We start from the raw sequence: 20,352 nt of genomic DNA on the forward strand, positions 1-20,352 counted from the left end.
AAAACATACACTTTAAAAACTGACAGCTGGAAAGAAAGGTGGTTGGTGGGGGAGCAGCGGTGGGATGAAATAGAAGGGAATCTTGGGATTAGAGTTTAACCACTTTTTATTTTACAGTGTTGCACATTTTGGGGGAAAACTCATTGGTGGTGCCTCGGCGCGCTGTGATTTCAAGCCACCAGTGAGATGCGGTGTGTGGAAGTCTATGTAGATCGTTAATGTTCCGTCCCAGTGTTGCCGGGCTGGTGTTATTACAACCCCTCATTAACTCCTGTGTGAGTTGCTTAATTTGGCCTTTTGGTTTACCAGAGTGCGGGGTGTGTGGGTGTTTACTGGTAAATACAAACGACCGTGGAGTTGGAGGGAGAGGAAAGTCAACTTGCAGGGTCAGAGTTACGCTGTGGATAATTTGATAATCGCTCCCTCGCAGGTGTTTGCATTGAGTAATGCCCCGTCTTGGCATAAGTTTGCAAATAGCTTGGCTTTTGCAGCCCACGCCGCTCCCACAGCCCCATTTTTAATGGTAGCTTTAAAAATGATTTCAGCCTCCTGTGGGCTTGGATGTTAGCTGTTTACTGGTTCACCTCGTGCACTTGTTTATTCTCGGTGAGCATATTCTTAGAAGTTTAGAATCTGGAAGAAAACCTGGTGCCCACATAGGCAAATCTGTCTTACTGATCATGGAAAAGAATTGTAAAGTTTGGAAAAAGGGAAATACACAAATACACAAGTAACAAATACACAAGTAACAGGTGAAGAAGTGACAATGTCAGCAACTTGTGTCCCTCCGAGAGGAAGACTGCAGCTGCTGGGGGAAAGTGGCCCTCACGGGGAGACCTGTCCTCTCTCTTTGCCAGCCTCTCATGAGGGAAAGCCACGGCCGTGTTTCCACTAGCCCTCCACCTGAGTTCAGAAAAGACCAATTTTTTGTTGGAAAGTGATTTTAGAAATTTAAAAGGAATGAAAGAGACAACTTAAGACCCCAGAATCTACACTATTGCTTAGGGATTTAGGATCTTCCCAAGCAAAGACTGATGTACGTAAATGAGCAAATGATATCTGAATTCCTCATGTCTGTTTATATCTATGTTTTTATTTTATTTTTTTTAAGATTTTATTTGTTAATTTGACAGAGAGATAGAGAGCAAAGTAGGCAGAGTGGCAGGCAGAGGGAGAGGGAGAAGCAGGCTCCCCACTGAGCAGGGAGCCCGATATGGGACTTGATCCCAGGACCCTGGTATCACTACCTGAGCCAAAGGCAGCCACTTAACCGACTGAGCCACCCAGGTGCCCCTATATCTATGTTTTTAGAGTACTGTATAATTTATCTGGACATTATTTATTTGCCAATCTAAAGAGAAAGAAAATGTAAAAAGTCTTCTGAGCAAGCAAAATGTATGTCCCTAAGTCTGCTAACTAATTTTATGACTGAGACCCCCTCGCTACTCACTCAGAGCCTACTTACTCTTACATTACAAATAATTCTAACAAACATGGATGTCTGCTTCCTGGCATGCATTAGATTAAAAGCAGCATTGCACATGGGAAACAAATGAGGAGAGGGTCTCAGACACTTTGGGGACAGCAAGAAGTAATCGCTGACAGCTTGATTGTGAAGGGGGAGACAAAAAAAATCCATATAAAGCCAACATAAAATGATGAAAACCTAGCAGTCTAGAGCCCTTCAGGGTTTTACAATTTACCATCCCAGAAGGTCTCACTGTATTACAGCATAGATTTGAAACTGAGGCTCATAATTAAAACTTTGAGTCAAGAGAAGATTGTTATTAAATGCGCCTGTCTTTAATGTGGCACATTTAAAATAATTTCCACTGAAACTGGTTAAAATTAAGCTAAAAGTCTTTGTGCCCAGAAAGCTGGCTGTTCATAGTTTGGACATTTATACTTATGTGACTCTTTGTTCACAATACCAAATAATTAGTACCTAAAAATTCCTCATGCTTTGAGTGTTGGCATAGCCAAATGTTTTTACTCAAATTGAATTTTATTACTGTAATTCATTTGTAGTGAGACAACTGGCATGATGAAGGAGGAACCACTAAAATGAGAACCAGGAGATGGTTTTCTTGGTCCTTCTGCTCCCTCTGAGATGTTGGGTGTTATGGGGAAAGCAGTCACTCTCCAGTGCTCAGATTTCTCTCTCATTTAGTGGAGTTCTCAGACCCCATCCACCCTGACAAAGATTTTTCTGGAAATAGTAGCTCAATAAGCTGTCAGCAGTTTTCTTTGTACTTGGTGCAGCATTGAACTACACAGGCTTGCCTTCCATCTTGCAGGGATTAGAGGAACCAGCCTCAATGTCTGGACTCACCAACATCCTGTCAAGATATTTAAAAATGAATCTCAAAGGACTTGGAGCCTTCACATAACAACTACAACAGCAACAACAACAATGATAACAAAAGGATGATCTCCATCTCTTAGTGGTAAGACTGTAAGATTTTTATTTTTTTCTTTGTTTCTGTTGTATTTCTAAACGTGTGTGTGTGTGTGTGTATGTGTGTGTGTGTATGTGTGTGTGTGTGTGTGTGTGTTATTTTTATAAGGGAAAAAAAAAAGCATTGAAGCTATTTTTACAACACAGACCCAAAAGAGAAAAACTTGAGACATGAAGCCTCCCGAATACTGAGAGAAACTCGTTCCTGAAGGCAGAGTACAGGATCCAGAAATAGGACCCTCACATCGAGGGATAGATTTACAACTATTATCCCAGCCACATCCATGTCTTAAAATCAGTGACAATTTCTCAGATTTGTGGAGGAAAATTAGCAACTGGCAAACCAGAGGTATAAAACATTAAAAGAAAACCCCTCAAACAACCAGCTTCTAATAACCCTGGGCTTCTGACTGCTCCCCTGTGTCCTAGAGTGTTATCATGGCAAAATGTCCTCACCAGGAATGATCTCACTGTGATTTGTCAGTGGTTAGCTGATAAGGAAGGAGTATTGTTCTAGAACTCTGGATCTCTGGCTGTGTTCCCTGGGATCATCTCTCCTTGTACAATTGTTAGAAAATCTGCAGCCTGCCAGAACCCTGCTTAAAAATATCAGAGAAACAGAGAAGGATGCAGGAGGCTGAGGAAACCGAATGTTTAATGTCCAAGGAAAGTGGCCGGCAGGATGCTGCCAGCAATGAGTTGACTGTGGCTCAGGAAAATGGACCTGGCCTGGCAGCCCCAACTTGGCAACAGCTTGTGGGGAGTAAATCCTCTCGCTGGAGGTTTTGCTTAATCTGAATAAATTCAATTTCAAAATCTGCCCTTGATCTAAGCCCCTTAAGCTTCAGGGGAGGGCCGAGGGCCTTCAGGGTCAATGCCAATAACAAAAGATAGGAAAAAATCCACCTTGCCTCATATCTCATTGCTGCATTCTAGAAGCTGTTCACTCACTGCAGAAAATGTTCCTTTCAATAAAGTTGTCTTTGGAGAACCCACCTCCTTTTATTTTAAATATAACATTCAGTACTTCCTTTTCAGACATTTAGCTGTTTCCAAGAGGAATACTGGACAGAATGTTGGAAGGTATGTTTCCTCTGTCCCTATACTTGGAAGAGGTTTTTTTTTTTTTTTAATGATTTTTATTTTGTTTTATTTATTTGTCAGAGAGAGAGAGAGAGAGAGTGAGCACAGGCAGACAGAATGGCAGGCAGAGGCAGAGAGAGAAGCAGGCTCCCTGCCGAGCAAGGAGCCCAATGTGGGACTCGATCCCAGGACGCTGGGATCATGACCTGAGCTGAAGGCAGCTGCTTAACCAACTGAGCCACCCAGGCGTCCCACTTGGAACAGTTTTAATCAAGAAAGGATGCTATATTTTGTAAAATGCTTTTTCTGCATCAGTTAAGAGGATCATATGGTTCTTGTGTTTTCTTTTATTAATGTGATCTATCATGTTGATTGATTTGAAAATGTTGAACCATCCTTACATCCCAGGAATAAATCCCAGCTATTGCACTACTGGGTATTTACCCCAGTGAAAAGAAGGGGTACCTGCACCCCAATGTTCATAGCAGCAATGTCCACAATAGCCAAACTGTGGAAGGAGCCAAGATGTCTTTCAGCAGATGAATGGATAAGGATGATGGGGTCCATATATACAATGGAATATTACTCAGCCATCAGAAAGGATGAATACCTACCATTCACATCGACATGAATGGAACTAGAGAATATTATGCTAAGTGAAATAAGTCAATCAGAGAAAGACAATTAGCATATGGTTTCATTTATATGTGGAATATAAGAAATAGTGCAGAGGATCATAAGGGAAGAGGGGAAAACTGAATGAGAAGTCATCAGAGAGGGAGAAAAACCATGAGACACTCTGGACTCAGGGAAACAAACTGAGGGTTTCAGGAAGGGAGGTGGGTGCGGGGATGGGGTAACTGGGGGATGGGCATTAAGGAAGGCGTGTGATGAGAGGAGCCCTGGGTGTTAAACGTAACTAATGAATCATTGAACACTACATCAAAAACTAATGATGTACTGTATGTTGTCTAATTGAATTTAAATAAAAAAAAAATAAAGAGTGTTAGGAGGCCTGGGTTATAACTCTGAACATGCCTCTACCAGCAAGCAGTGGGATTTTGGCAAAACAATAGTGGACTTCAGTTTTATAATGAAGGCCATGAGGTGGTTGGGCTGGACATTTTCCTTCTAACTGTGGTCTTTTCAACACTTGCCCTTAGAAGGGTTGGAATCAAATAGCTTGGTAAAGACCACATTCACTTGGAGACTCACAGAGTTTGTTAGCATGTTAAAGGCTCTGAGAAGTCCTGTAATAGAGAAACTTCAAAAACATATTTTCAACTCAATTTCCCAAACTTCCTTACTGAACCACACCTTTGTCTGGTAATACCTGTTGTGAAACCAGAGTCCCGCTCTGACATAGATGGGCCCTGTGTTTAGATGGGTCTGCATGTTAGCAGCTGCATGGTTATACACGTAGAGGGTGTGATTTTTTAGACTGCTGCAGGCTTAAGATTGGAAGATACAGTTGCATCCTTGGTTTAGGGAATTAGGAGTCAAAACTACTCAGCAGTTTTGTTAGCATCCCGTGGCCACTGTAACAAATTACCACAAATTTGGGGCTTTAACCAGTAGAAATAAATGTGTTTTCTCATGATTGTTGTATTGATATTATGTAGCTGTCTGTACCAATGCAGTATGGTACAGAGTTAATACCCAAGTTCCTATGTGCAAAATAAGGCCCTTGCCACAGGCCATAAAAGCAGTATCATGTAGTGGCAAATGTAGTCTGAATTTGATTCTTCGAAGCCTCCATTTTCTCATCTGTGAAATGGGGATACTAATAGTATCCATCTCATCTAGGGCAGTTGTGAGGATTAAATGATATAAAGCTTGTGGCAAGAATGTAGCACATTGCCTGGCTAATAGTAAATGCTGAAGCTATCCTGGCTATTGTGGTAATGATTATAATTAGAGGGTGGAGTGCATTCCGAGAGATCTCCAGAGGCCTCCCGAACACTGATAGAGGCTCCGGAACCATGGCTTGTGGGAACGGCTGTCTCTGAACAGCAAGAGATCTGCCTTCAGATACCTGAAGCATTGCGTAAGGCAGAGCAAGCAGGCTTGTTCTGTGACTGCCGCGGACGGACTCAGAAGCTGTTTGTTGGAGCTGCCAGGAGTGGGGGGAAGGGGGCACAGCAGCTCCGTTGGAGCATCTGGGTCTGCCAGCGACAGATGAGAGTGCTTCTGGGAGCAAGTTTGGCATCACAGGAAGCGTTCAAGCAGCCTGGGCAGCCCGCTGCTCAGCTCAGGATAAACTTTGATGATCATGTCTCAGGCTGGGTTCTGTGACACTGCCTGCTTGGTACCTGTTCTCAAGTTTCTTAATTCAAAAAGGTGACTGTTTCTTTTGTTAATGTCTTGATATTAGCCAGGATTGTCTTTCTTATTTGCCAGGAGATAGAAATCCAACATATATTTGATTAAGGGGGGGGGGGGAATTATTGGTTTAACTAAAAAACTTAGGGCAATACTAGCTGTGGGCCCCCTGGATGCAGGAGTTTAAACACTGTTCTTGGGATTCATCTCCTTCTCTCCTGTTCTCTGTTCTGCCTTTCCCCTGTGTTGATTCCATTCTTGTATGGGGTTTCCTCTCACAGTGGAAATATTGTTCCCAGTGACACCAGGCTTTCACTTAATTTCTCAGCAGTCCAACCAGATTCAGCTTTTTGAGGTTGTCTGGCACCCTGTAGCAGAGATATTTTTTTCAAATGTGGGCAATCCAGTGTTGAACTGTAATTGGCCAGGCTTGGGTCATATGCCCAGCCTTGAACCAAACCCTGTGACCAAGGATTCGAACTTGACCAGCCTGGGTCACATGTTCATGCCTGAGTCCCCATGGCTTAATAGTGCTGGGAGTGTGGTTTCCTAAGCACAGACCAGGAGCCTTTGTAGAAGGTGTGGGAATGAATGACAGTTGATGGCAATAGATGTCCTCTCCGGCCACATTAGGGACCTGGGACCTGATGGCGACAATTGAATAGAACCTTGCTTCCATCTGGCTGGTTGCTGGTATGTTGTTTGGGCTGATTCACTGCCCCTTAAGCAGTGTATAGGTGGAGAGAGGCTGAGACTCAGCCAGATACCACCCTCAACATTGCCTGGGGCTGCCCTGCTGCTATGGCCCAGGGGGCCTGGGGCTCCTGAGCCTATAATGTGTTATCCTACCTGGGACAGTGCGAGCGTTGGCTGTGAATTATGAATAATTATGAATAATTATGCCAAGACAACAGGCATAAGCCAGGACTGTCTCAGGAACTCTCTTAAGTGTAATTACCCTTATTGTGAGTAAACGCAGTACAGTTCTACCTAGTTCAGCCAGTAGTGACAGAGCCCTTCCTGTGCTGGCTCTGGGGCAGTGAGGTGAAGTGGTATCAGTTTGGGGTATCCTGATGTCCATGCCAGCCTTGGCCACTCCATACTCTCTCTTTCCTTCCCCAGCTCATCAAACCCTGTTTGCTGACAGAGGTGGACCCATCTATCTTGTGCCTCAGCATTAGAATGAAAAACCTCTGTGTTAAGCCTCTCAGGAGACTTGGATGTAAGTCTCCTGACTTATTTAAAAATTTAAAAATAAATTTAAAGCCTGCTTTTTTGTTCTAGAACATCTGACCCTGGTTCAAGCTGAGCAGTTCAGAGCATGACTGAGTAGATGGGTGTGGTGAGTTTGCAACACGGTCTCTCCTGACACTTCAGATCACACCCCAGTTCCCCCAGTCATTTACTAGAGACCGTACTTTTGTCAGTGAGTGTTCTTGGCACCCTTGTCAAATATTAGTTGACTGTATATGTGAAGGTTTATTTCTGGGTTCTCTATTCTGTTCCACTGGTCCATAGGTTTTTGAGCCAGTGCCACGCTGTGTGGATTACTATAGCTTTTTAATAGAGTTTGAAATCAGAAAGTGTGATGACTACACCTTTGTTTTTCTTTCTCAAGATTGCTTTGGCTTTTGAGGTCTTTCTGGTTCCATATGAATTTTAGGATTTTTTTTTCCTATTTCTGTGAAAAAATACCATGGGAATTTTGATAGGGATTATACTGAATTTGTAGATCACTTTGGGTAGTATGGACATTTTCACAGTATTCATTCTTCTAATCCATAAACACAGGACCTTTCCATTTATTTGTGTCTTCCTCCATTTATTTCATCAAAGTCTTACACAGAGTATTCAATGTACATATCTTTTATGAACTTTGGTTCAATTAATTCCTAAGTATCTTACTATTTTTTGATGCAATCATGGTGGGATTTTTTTTCTTTTCCTAATTTCTCTTTTGGTTAGTTTGTTTTTACTGTTTAGAAATACAACTGATTTTTATATGTCGATTTTGTGTTCTGTAACTTTACCTAATTTGTTTGTTCTAACAAATTTTTAGTGGACTCTTTAGGGTTTTTTATTTGTAAGATCATGTAACCTGCAAACAGAGACCATTTAACTTCCTTTCCAAATGTTATGCCATTTACTTCTCTTACTTGTCTAATTGATCTGGCTAGGACTGCTAGTACTTTGTTGAATAAAATTGGTAAGAGTGAGCACCCTTGTCTTGTTCCCGATCTTAGAGGAAAAGCTTTTAGCTTTTCGCTGTTGAAAGTAATGTTGGCAGGGTGCCTGAGTGGCTCGGTCGGCTAAGTTTATGCCTTCTGCTCTGGTCACGATCTCACATTGATCATGGTCATGATCACATGGTCCCACAGTCCTGGAATAGAGCCCTGCATCAGGCTCCCTGCTCAGTAGGGAGTCTGCTTCACCCTATCCCTCGGCCTGCCACTCCCCCTAATTGTCTTCACTCTTTCTTTTTTTTTTCTGTCTCAAATAAATAAATAAATAAATAAAATCTTTTAAAAAAAGAATAAAATGATGTTAGTTGTGAACCTGTCATATATGTATAGCCTTTATTATGTTGAGGTTTATTATATTAAGCTACACTTAATTTGTTGAGAGTTTTTATCATGATGGGATATTGAATTTTGACAAATGCTTTTTCTGCATCAGTTGAGATGATTTTAAATGTAATACCTGAAATAATAAGTAAAATAAATATAATAAATAAAACTCCTAGAAGAAAACATAGGAGAAAAGCTCTTTAACATCAGTCTTAGCAATGATTTTTTGGATATGACACCAAAAGCACAGGCAACAAAAGCAAAAATAAATTGATAAGGCTACATTAAGTCAAAAAGCTTCTGTATAGTGAAAGAACTAAACAACAAATAAAAGGAAACCTACAAAATAGGAGAAAATATTTATAAACTACACATCTGGTAAGGGGTTAATATATAAAATATATGATAAACAAATACAATTCAATAGCAAAAAACAAACAACTCAATTAAAAAGTGGGTAAAGGACCTGAACAGACATTTTTTCTAAAAGAAGACATAGAGATGGCTAACAGGTACATGAGAAGATATTCAACATCACTAATTATCAGTAAAATCCAAATCAAAACCACAACAAGATATAACCTATTACTGGTTAGGTTGACTGTTATCAAAAAGACAAGAGATAGCAAGTGTTGGTGAGGATCTGGAGAAAAGGGAACCTTTGTACCTTGCTGATCAGGAGACAGATTGGCATAACCGTTATGGAAAATAGTATGAAAAAATGCAAGAAATTAGAAATAGAAGTATGGTCTATGGTCTAGCAGTTTCACTTCTGGTTAAATATCCAAAGGAGATGAAATCGGTTTCATGAAGAGATATTGCATTCCTATGATCATTTCTGTATTATTCACAATAGCCAAGATATGGAAACAATGTAAGTATCAACAGATGAATGCATAAAGAATGGAATATTATTCAGTAATTAAAAAGAAGGAAATCCTGCCATTTGCGACAATATGAATAAAACTGGGGGACAGTATGCTAAGTAAAATAAGCCAGATTCAGAAAGAGAAATACTGTATGATCTCACTTACATGTCTAAATCTAAAAAATTGAGTTCAGAACCGGAGGGTAGAATGGTAGTTGCCCAGGACTGGGTGGTGGGGAAAATGAGATGTTAGTTACAGGATATAAACTTTCAGTTATAAGATGAGTATGTTCTGGGGATCCAATGTACATCATGATGACCATAGTTAGCAAGAGTGTATTTCTAGAGTAAATCTTAGGTGTTCCCACCGTACAAACACACATACACACACACACACACACACACACACACACACACTCTCTCTCTCTCTCTCTCTCTCTCACGGTACTAGGAGGTAATGGATGTGTTAATTAACTTGGTTGTGGAAATCATTTCACAGTGTATACACATATTAAATCATGTCACATACTGTATTATACACAGTTTCACTAGTCAGTTATACATCAGTAAACCTGGGGGGGGGGGGTAGGGATCACACCCCGGGAGGCGCTGACTACCTTTGGAAAATAGTGTTCTTTTACCTGGAATCAAACCCAGAGGGCTCCTAATGGTCAGCCTTGAGTCCTCTTTTGTCCATCCATAGTCCCAGAAGACTTTAGCTGGCCCACCACTCAAGTGACTTTGGGAAGGTATCTAACTTAGAGGTCACATTGCACAGGAGAGGAACTCAAAGCCAGTCAGATTTGGGTTACTTCTTATTTCCACTAATGAGCTCTGTCCTCTTGGGCTGGATGCTCACCTCTCTGAATCTCCAAGTCACTATCTGTAAAACAGGGGTGGGGTAGTCAGAACTCCCTTAGAGTATCGTGATGATGATTAGATAATGCAGTGCACTTTTATTTTTATTTATTTATTTATTTTTAAAGATTTCATTTATTTATTTGTCAGAGAGAGAGCGAGTAAGAGCGAGCACAGGCAGACAGAGTGACAGGCAGAGTCAGAGGGAGAAGCAGGCTCTCCACGGAGCAAGGAGCCCGATGTGGGACTCGATCCCAGGACGTTGGGATCATGACCTGAGCCGAAGGCAGCTGCTTAACCAACTGAGCTACCCAGGCATCCCATGCAGTGCACTTTTATAAGATAACATGTTTTAATATCATACATAAAGTACTTACAGAGTAAGTTTTATTTAGAGAAATGTTATGTAGATAAGGGATAGAAAACAAAATCAGTGATGGTTAAACCATCATGTCCAAGAAGGATACAAAAATGGCAGTCAGATCTAAGTACTTTGCCACTGATTTGTTATGTGACCTTACCTTACTTTGACTCTCTGAGTCTCAGTTTCCCCATTTATAACATGATTGCTAAAGGTGCTATTAAGAATTTAAAATTTGTGTTGCAGTTCATTTTTATGTGCAGCAAATTCCATGGCAAATAAGGCAAGGGGAAGCAGGGTTAATCAGATTTCTGTCCTCAACGATACCAAGCTTGTTCCCACCTCAGCGTCTTTGCTCCTATTGTTCCCTTTGCTTGGGCCACTCTGCCTCTAGATCTTTCTGGGTCCTCTGGATCAGTCAGATTTCACCCCAAATGTAATTTCCGCAGATCTGTTTCCTAATCACTCACTGTAAAGAGACCCCTCACTTTAAATTCCACACTGTTGACATCTTTTGTTGTTGTTGTGGGAGAATGTCCTGTGGGCTCTGTGATGTTTAGCAACATCCCTGGCTCTACCCACTAGATGCCAGTCACGTGCCACCCCCATCCCTGTCCAAGGTTGTGATCAATAATGTCTCTAGATACTGCCCAATAGCTCCTAGGGGCACAATTGTCTCCAGTCAGAGCCAGTGGCACAGAGCAATTTGTCTCATGATCTGGGGACACTAAATGGAGACCAGTAACTCCTATTCAGTTCTTTGATGGGTTGGTGTGGTTTCTCTCATTTATATTCCTCTGGTTAAGGCTTTCGTTCTGCCTAACTTTCTGGCCATGTGGGGTTATCTCTCAGTTTCTTTTCTATTCCTTATTCTCTCTATATATATTCTATATATTATTCTTTTCTATTCCTTATTGAGGAGGAACCACTCCCAGGGACCAAAACTGGAATTGGTGGGAAAACTAGTGACCCTTGGGGCACCTGGGTGGCTCAGTGGCTTAAGCCTCTGCCTTCAGCTCAGGTCATGATCTCAGGGTCCTCGGATCGAGCCCCACCATCGGGATCTCTGCTCAGCGGGGAGCCTGCTTCCCCCTCTCTCTCTGCCTCCTCTCTGCCTACTTGTGATCTCTCTCTGTGTGTCTAATAAATAAATAAAACCTTAAAAATAAAAACAACTAATGACCCTTACCTAGAACCATGAGTAATGGGCTGGTGGACTTTCTTCTCCATAGGCTCTTCTATGCAGAGTACACACTGGCTGCTGGAGAAGGAGGCCAATCTAGCTGACAGATGTAAAAGTGTTGTGCTAGCATGGTGCTGTTTACATTAAATAGTGTGCCATTAGGTAAGACACATATTATCCATCTTATTGTGGCACCACATCAGTGTTTTCTGTCTATCCAGTCCACATGTCTCCATGCACTGTTTGGCCACTGGAAGCAACTGAAGTTCATGACCCATCATGCTTTAAATTGGATGTGCTCATCTAAATGGATGTTCTAACTCTAATCTAATCACAAATAGAAGATGATGCTGTGGAAGATGGAAGCTAGGACAGCTCTGTAGAGAATTTTATTTGAATTTCCATTATAGGTCCAATATCACAGCCTCCAACTATGTTTCATTTGTTTTCTTCCTTAGGTAGAAGATTCTGGGCTGGATAGAAAGTGTTCTTTATCTCCTCATGTTAGCTCCAGCCTATGTGGAATTGTACCCCTGAGTTTAGGGGACACAGTGAGAGTAACTAGATGAATCCAGGCACCCACATGTGATTTTGTTTGCCTCATGCTATCTGAAGACTCTTCAGATTCTTTCTTGGGTATCTCACTTCTTAGCAATGGATTGCTGGGGAATTAAATTTTATCTATTATTTAGGCAAATATGGGCTGGGACATCATTTGACAAGACCATTAGATTAAACTAAAATACTCCATATTTCCTGATGAGAAGGTACAGTCTAGGGGTGCCTAGTTGGCTCAGTGGGTTAAAGCCTCTGCCTTTGGCTCAGGTCATGATCCCAGGGTCCTGGGATCGAGCCCCGCATCAGGCTCTCTGCTCGGCGGGGAGCCTGCTTCCCCCTCTGTCTCTGCCTGCCTCTCTGCCTACTTGTGATCTCTGCCTGTCAAATAAATAATAATAAAATCTTAAAAAAAAAAAAGAAGGTACAGTCTATGAAGACTTGAATCAGATTAAAATATTTCTGTGAACTGCTTATTACCTCAGTAACAGTTCTTGCAGGGTTTAACAGTTTATTTATTTTATCTTGAGAAAATTCCTCTCTTAATTCCAAATGGAAATTCACTTGTACTATTCTAAAGACTCATTATTACTGCATTTCTCTGTATAAGAAACATTTTCTCCTTCTAGACTATAAGCTCAAATCTTATGGCCATGCTCTACACCTCCTTATCTCCATCATGTCCAATGGTGGGCACAGACACACAGGGCATACTAGATATGTGTTTGGTGGTGATATGAAACTTGGGAGGGGAGAATGTGCTGCAGTTTCACCAAAATAATACATTTCACCAAAATAATATAGAGACAAATAGAAAACATAATTTATCTGTGCTTCCATTGTTTATAAACACTGTAAATACTTCAATATACTTTTTTTCTTTGAGATCTGTTTAGACAATATATTTTACCTTAATACTGAAATGCAAATCTGCATCTTTCTCTGTTTTTGCTCCTTATTGTGTGGTATGAGCATGTTCTAAGTCATTAGATACTTGCCCAAAATACCTTTTTTTAAAATTTATTTATTTATTTTTTAATTTTTTAATTTTTTATTTTTTATAAACATATATTTTTATCCCCAGGGGTACAGGTCTGTGAATCGCCAGGTTTACACACTTCACCAAAGCACATACCCTCCCCAATGTCCATAACCCCACCCCCGTTCTCCCAACCCCCATTCCCCCAGCAACCCTCAGTTTGTTTTGTGAGATTAAGAGTCACTTATGGTTTGTCTCCCTCCCAATCCCATCTTCTTTCATTGATTCTTCTCCTACCTACTTAAGCCCCCATGTTGCATCACCACTTCCTCATATCAGGGAGATCATATGATAGTTGTCTTTCTCCGCTTGACTTATTTCGCTAAGCATGATATGCTCTAGTTCCATCCCTGTTGTCGCAAATGGCAAGATTTCATTTCTTTTTTTTTTTTTTTAATTTTTTTATTTTTTATAAACATATATTTTTATCCCCAGGGGTACAGGTCTGTGAATCACCAGGTTTACACACTTCACAGCACTCACCAAATCACATGCCCTCCCCAATGTCCATAATCCCAACCCCTTCTCCCAAACCCCCTCCCCCCGGCAACCCTCAGTTTGTTTTGTGAGATTAAGAGTCACTTATGGTTTGTCTCCCTCCCAATCCCATCTTGTTTCATTTATTCTTCTTCTACCCACTTAAGCCTCCATGTTGCATCACCACTTCCTCATATCAGGGAGATCATATGATAGTTGTCTTTCTCTGCTTGACTTATTTCGCTAAGCATGATACGCTCTAGTTCCATCCATGTTGTTGCAAATGGCAAGATTTCATTTCTTTTGATGGCTGCATAGTATTCCATTGTGTATATATACCACATCTTCTTGATCCATTCATCTGTTGATGGACATCTAGGTTCTTTCCATAGTTTGGCTATTGTGGACATTGCTGCTATAAACATTTGGGTGCACATGCCCCTTTGGATCACTACGTTTGTATCTTTAGGGTAAATACCCAATAGTGCAATTGCTGGGTCATAGGTCAGTTCTATTTTCAACATTTTGAGGAACCTCCATGCTGTTTTCCAGAGTGGCCGCACCAGCTTGTATTCCCACCAACAGTGTAGGAGGGTTCCCCTTTCTCCGCATCCTCGCCAGCATCTGTCATTTCCTGACTTGTTGATTTTAGCCATTCTGACTGGTGTGAGGTGATACCTCATTGTGGTTTTGATTTGTATTTCCCTGATGCCCAGTGATATGGAGCACTTTTTCATGTGTCTGTTGGCCATCTGGATGTCTTCTTTGCAGAAATGTCTGTTCATGTCCTCTGCCCATTTCTTGATTGGATTATTTGTTCTTTGGGTGTTGAGTTTGCTAAGTTCTTTATAGATTTTGGACACTAGTCCTTTATCTGATATGTCGTTTGCAAATATCTTCTCCCATTCTGTCAGTTGTCTTTTGATTTTGTTAACTGTTTCCTTTGCTGTGCAAAAGCTTTTGATCTTGATGAAATCCCAATAGTTCATTTTTGCCCTTGGTTCTCTTGCCTTTGGCGATGTTCCTAGGAAGGTGTTGCTGCGGCTGAGGTCGAAGAGGTTGCTGCCTGTGTTCTCCTCAAGGATTTTGATGGATTCCTTTCGCACATTGAGGTCCTTCATCCATTTTGAGTCTATTTTCATGTGTGGTATAAGGAAATGGTCCAATTTCATTTTTCTGCATGTGGCTGTCCAATTTTCCCAACACCATTTATTGAAGAGGCTGTCTTTTTTCCATTGGACATTCTTTCCTGCTTTGTTGAAGATTAGTTGACCATCGATTTGAGGGTCTATTTCTGGGCTCTCTATTCTGTTCCATTGATCTATGTGTCTGTTTTTGTGCCAGTACCATGCTGTCTTGATGATGACAGCTTTGTAATAGAGCTTGAAGTCCGGAATTGTGATGCCACCAACTTTGGCTTTTTTAATATCCCTTTGGCTATTTGAGGTCTTTTCTGGTTCCATATAAATTTTAGAATTATTTGTTCCATTTCTTTGAAAAAGATGGATGGTACTTTGATAGGAATTGCATTAAATGTGTAGATTGCTTTAGGTAGCATAGACATTTTCACAATATTTATTCTTCCAATCCAGGAGCATGGAACATTTTTCCATTTCTTTGTGTCTTCCTCAATTTCTTTCATGAGTACTTTATAGTTTTTTGAGTATAGATTCTTTGCCTCTTTGGTTAGGTTTATTCCTAGGTATCTTATGGTTTGGGGTGCAATTGTAAATGGGATTGACTCCTTAATTTCTCTTTCTTCTGTCTTGTTGTTGGTGTAGAGAAATGCAACTGATTTCTGTGCATTGATTTTATATCCTGACACTTTACTGAATTCCTGTACAAGTTCTAGCAGTTTTGGAGTCGAGTCTTTTGGGTTTTCCACATATAGTATCATATCATCTGCGAAGAGTGATAATTTGACTTCTTCTTTGCCAATTTGGATGCCTTTAATTTCCTTTTGTTGTCTGATTGCTGAGGCTAGGACTTCTAGTACTATGTTGAATAGCAGTGGTGATAATGGACATCCCTGTCGTGTTCCTGACCTTAGCGGAAAAGCTTTTAGTTTTTCTCCATTGAGAATGATATTTGCGGTGGGTTTTTCATAGATGGCTTTGATGATATTGAGGTATGTGCCCTCTATCCCTATACTTTGAAGAGTTTTGATCAGGAAGGGATGCTATACTTTGTTAAATGCTTTTTCAGCATCTATTGAGAGTATCATATGGTTCTTGTTCTTTCTTTTATTGATGTATTGTATCACATTGATTGATTTGCGGATGTTGAACCAACCTTGCAATCCTGGAATAAATCCCACTTGGTCGTGGTGAATAATCCTTTTAATGTACTGTTGAATCCTATTGGCTAGTATTTTGGTGAGAATTTTCGCATCTGTGTTCATCAAGGATATTGGTCTATAGCTCTCTTTTTTGATGGGATCCTTGTCTGGTTTTGGGATCAAGGTGATGCTGGCCTCATAAAATGAGTTTGGAAGTTTTCCTTCCATTTCTATTTCCTTCCATTTCTGAAATACTACAGAGTAGTTCAGTGATGACTATAAAATAATGTACTCATGGGCATTGGATTGGCTTTAATATGGGCTATTATAAACAGTGCTTTGCTGGATAGCCTTATACAAAGTATAGGACATATATTTCGATACATTCTTAGAAGTAAAAATTATTGTGGGGCACCTGGGTGGCTCAGTGTGTTCAGTGTCTGATTCTTAATTTTGGCTCAGGTCATGATCTCTGAGTCATGGGTAAGCCCCTTGTTTGGCTCCCTGCTGAACATTAATCCTGCTTAAGATTCTCTCTCTCCCCCTCTCCTTCTGCACACCCCCTATCTTATGCACACACACACACACCCACACACACACTCTTTCTCTCTCTCTCAAAAAAAAAGTAAAATTATTGTGCCAAAAGTTGTGTTTTTGAAGCTTTTGATACACATGTCTACAGTACACTTTCATTTTTCTACATAGGTTTCCTAAACAGTAATTTATAAGGTGGCACTTTATTTATGATGGTGGTTCAGAGAAGGACCAACTTATGAGCAATAGGAGCAGTATTAATAATTACAATAAAAATTATAATGGCATCTATACAACAAGTTACAGTTGAGGAAACACTTCTCACTTATCTTTTTTTGTACTTACTTTCGTACTCAAGCAGATATTATTTAGGTCTTACAAATGAAGAAACTAAAGCTTGAGAAGATTAAATGATTTGTTCGAGGTCATATAACTTATCAGAAGGCTTACCTGTCCTTTAACCACAGTGAGAGAACCAGATATGGTTGGAGATAATGAATGTTCTGGGTTGGAGGTAATTTTATCAGAGAGGAAAAGGATATATAGAACTTGTTTTTGGTGCCCAAAGAATGTCAGAGCCAGAAGGGACTTCTGAGATCATCTTCTCTTACTTCACTCAAACTACATCTCAGAGAGGAGAATTAACTTTACTGACAAGGTCACACAGAGATTCAATGTCATGGTTGAGGCCAGACCTGAGAAATGCAGTATAGATCTGGACAGAGGACAGAGAAGGAACCAGTTTAAAATAAAGCAAAGCAATTTTAAAGTTCTGGACCAAAGGAGGTCTTAATTCATTTAGCATCATAGGAGCATTCCTGATGCATCCCATCTAAATGCAGTTTCAATTTACAAACAATGCAAAGAAACATCCAGGTAAATCACTCAAATAAGCTTTTTTGTTTATTTTATTATGTTTTGTTTTTTACCTTTCACTAAGTACTTTATTCAAGTTCTGAGTCCTTTAATGGGATCATATGACTCACACAAATACGAAAGCAGAATCATGCAGTATAAGGCATCTTAGTAAAGTGTAACTAACCAGACCTGTGGATTCTCAAAATCCCCTGGAGGACTTTTTGAGGATATGGATTCCCAGAGTCCCATCCCAGAGATTCCCGTTCAGTAAATTAGATGAACTTCACTACATGCTTCCAAACTTGCTTAAAAACAAAGACTATGCAAGCATTTTCAGTGTCAATTGAATCCTCGCAAGTAAGACTATGAATTGGTAAGAAGTCTTAAGATACAACACAAAGATTTTTTTGACATGTCAACAGCAAGGGATCATTCCTGCTTAAAAAGTAAATTGGGGAAGTAAACTGCTCAATGTCTGTTCAGAATGACCCTATACTTAGAAATGTCTGAAAAAAATTTAGTTAGGGAGGCATTAATAGTCAACAAATGGATTTTCTGTTGTGTAAATGTTTATACAGATGTTGTAAGTGAGACTTTTCAAAAAAGAACCCCGAAGGTTGCTGACAGCAGACAGCTTTGCATATGTGTGTTAACAGGAGAATGTGCTGTGTTTCAAATGAATGGGGAAGCGGGTCTAAATGACTTTCAGATTAGCTGGAACAGATGGAAGGGTCACAGTTGAACAACTTGACACACCAGCATAAAGGCAACGTTGAAGTGGAGTTCATTGCCTCTGACAGATACTGTCAGTCAACCAGGCAACTCTCGGTTTACCAACAGCCTAGATCTTCAAAGATTGAAAAAAGAATTTTTTAAAAAAGTATTTTGATGCAAGAAATGGAGTTTCTCTGTTTTTGGGGGGGTTTTTGTGTGTGTTTAGGAAACAAAAATCAATTATGTATAGGCATTTTAAAAACTAATATGATATAAATTTGGCATTGGGGGGCTTTCACTCATAAATCGTTTTGTCCATTTAGTCCACATGATGGCTTTTGAGGTTTCTATCATCACACTAATTAAAACACAGAACAGAATACCAGAATGATGGAAGTGCAGTTTTTAAAAACTGTTCCATTTGCATTTTGATCACCTTTTATCTGAAAAATGTGTGCAAGCAGGGATTAAAATGTAGCATATTATTAGGTCATTCTTTTTCTAGGTCTGACTTTGCAACTTACAATATGTGTTCTTTTGCTTGTGGCCCAAAGAGTAAAAAATAAGTAACCAGATTCTCTTTATTGTGAGCTGCTCCTCGAAAATCAGATGAGAGCGTGGGCGCTACCTCCCCCTCAGGCCACTAGGGGATCTGTGCAGAATCTGAAGACCCTTCCAGACCATCAGCCTTATGTGGGTCCTCTGCAGAAATTGACTCTTCTCTTTTCTGCCTCAACACAGGAGAGTGATCCAAAGTAACATTCCTATGTCCTTCTACACATGTTGTTAGAAGGTTGGAGTCCTGGAAAGTTTAGAAAGGGGATTACTGTTTGCACTTCATCGTTAGGGAGGGCCACTAATCATTGGCTGGTTATAGGCCCTAATAGGCTGAGAGTGACCATGCGTAGTATAGAGGTGATGCCAATTATTAAAAGCTTGCTGATGGTATTTCTATGGCTATGGTGGTTTTAGATCCTAAACCCATTTTCTTAGCACCATGGACTATGGCCCAAAGCCTTTAAGGGTGGAAAGCAATCCCCTTAACTCTGTGCTTATCCATGTCACAGCATCACCACTCCCCCCTCTCCCAGCAAGGCCCTGTCTTAGGAAATCTGGCTCACTCACAATTTAGAAGTGGAAACTCAAAGAACCGCATGAATCCTGCCAGGTCACAACTACTTAGACTGCTGCAGACACGTGGGCCAAGATGAGCTATTGAGAGTTTCTCTCCTGGGAGTTGAAAATTGAGGCAGAGATTGAGCCAGTCTTCATTGCTGGTCATTAGAGCTGTACGCTTGTGGGGTAGCCAGTATGGCCATCCCAAACCTCATGCAGGTAGAATCTGGGGAGAATAAAAACTAAAAGCTTGACAGAGGAGAGTAGTTTACAGAGGGAGAGTAGAGGAGATATGGACAAAGAAGCCCAAGGGAGAGATTCACATGGCTCCAGGTAAAGGGGAAACTGGATATATTTTCTGTTCTTTTGGGACCCTGCTATACTTCTGCAATTTGATTATAGGACGTTCCCTTTTATCATCATGCTAAACTCACTTTTACTTAAACTAATTTGGTGGGGTTTCTCTTCTTTACAAGCAAATATTATGACTAGAGCCCTATAAAATTTCCATTCCTTAAAGTTAATTTAAAACATTTATCAAGGACCTACTATGCAAGTGACATTGTGCCGCCCTCTGTGGGTACAGTAATGAATGAGAAGGGCTGGGGGCACACCCTGTAGGAGTTGACAGTTCAGGTCAGCCTCACACTTCCCATCACCACCTCCTTCATGTCCTCCAAGCCACTCATGGGACGTCTGCTGATGAGAAGTCCTTCTCTTCTCCAGTCCTTCTTCCCTTTCCAACCACTTCTTTGCTAAACTGCCCTTTAGGTATCCACGTGCACTCCTTGTGGGCACCTATAACGTGGCTTTTTGTCTCTTTGTTTGTTCTCTGCCTCCCCATCCTACAGCCTCCTTCTCTATGTCCCCTTTCTTTAGGAAAAAGATTTTTATTTATTTATTTATTTATTTGTCGGAGAAAGAGAGCGAGCACGAGCACACACAAGCAGGCAGAGTGGCAGGCAGAGGCAGAGAGAGAAGCAGGCTCCCGGCCGAGCAAGGAGCTGGACGTGGGACTCAGTTCCAAGACTCTGGGATCATGACCTGAGCCAAAGGCAGCAGCTTAACCGACTGAGCCACC

At 40.8% G+C, this 20,352-nt stretch overlaps 1 protein-coding gene across 1 annotated transcript in view; it reads left to right on the forward strand.

The window, feature by feature from the left end:
• LOC131838611 (uncharacterized) overlaps window positions 1-20,352 on the forward strand; it is a 156,612-nt gene that overhangs the window by 67,529 nt on the left and 68,731 nt on the right. The window contains exons 7-8 of the mRNA XM_059185053.1: window positions 2,298-2,447; window positions 3,497-3,541. Of these exons, the coding sequence (XP_059041036.1) occupies window positions 2,298-2,390 (93 nt within the window). The 3' untranslated portion in view covers window positions 2,391-2,447; window positions 3,497-3,541. The remainder of the gene's footprint in view (window positions 1-2,297; window positions 2,448-3,496; window positions 3,542-20,352) is intronic.

The sequence above is a fragment of the Mustela lutreola genome, chromosome 1, assembly GCF_030435805.1.
Source record: "Mustela lutreola isolate mMusLut2 chromosome 1, mMusLut2.pri, whole genome shotgun sequence".
In the NCBI taxonomy this organism is placed as follows: domain Eukaryota; kingdom Metazoa; phylum Chordata; class Mammalia; order Carnivora; family Mustelidae; genus Mustela; species Mustela lutreola.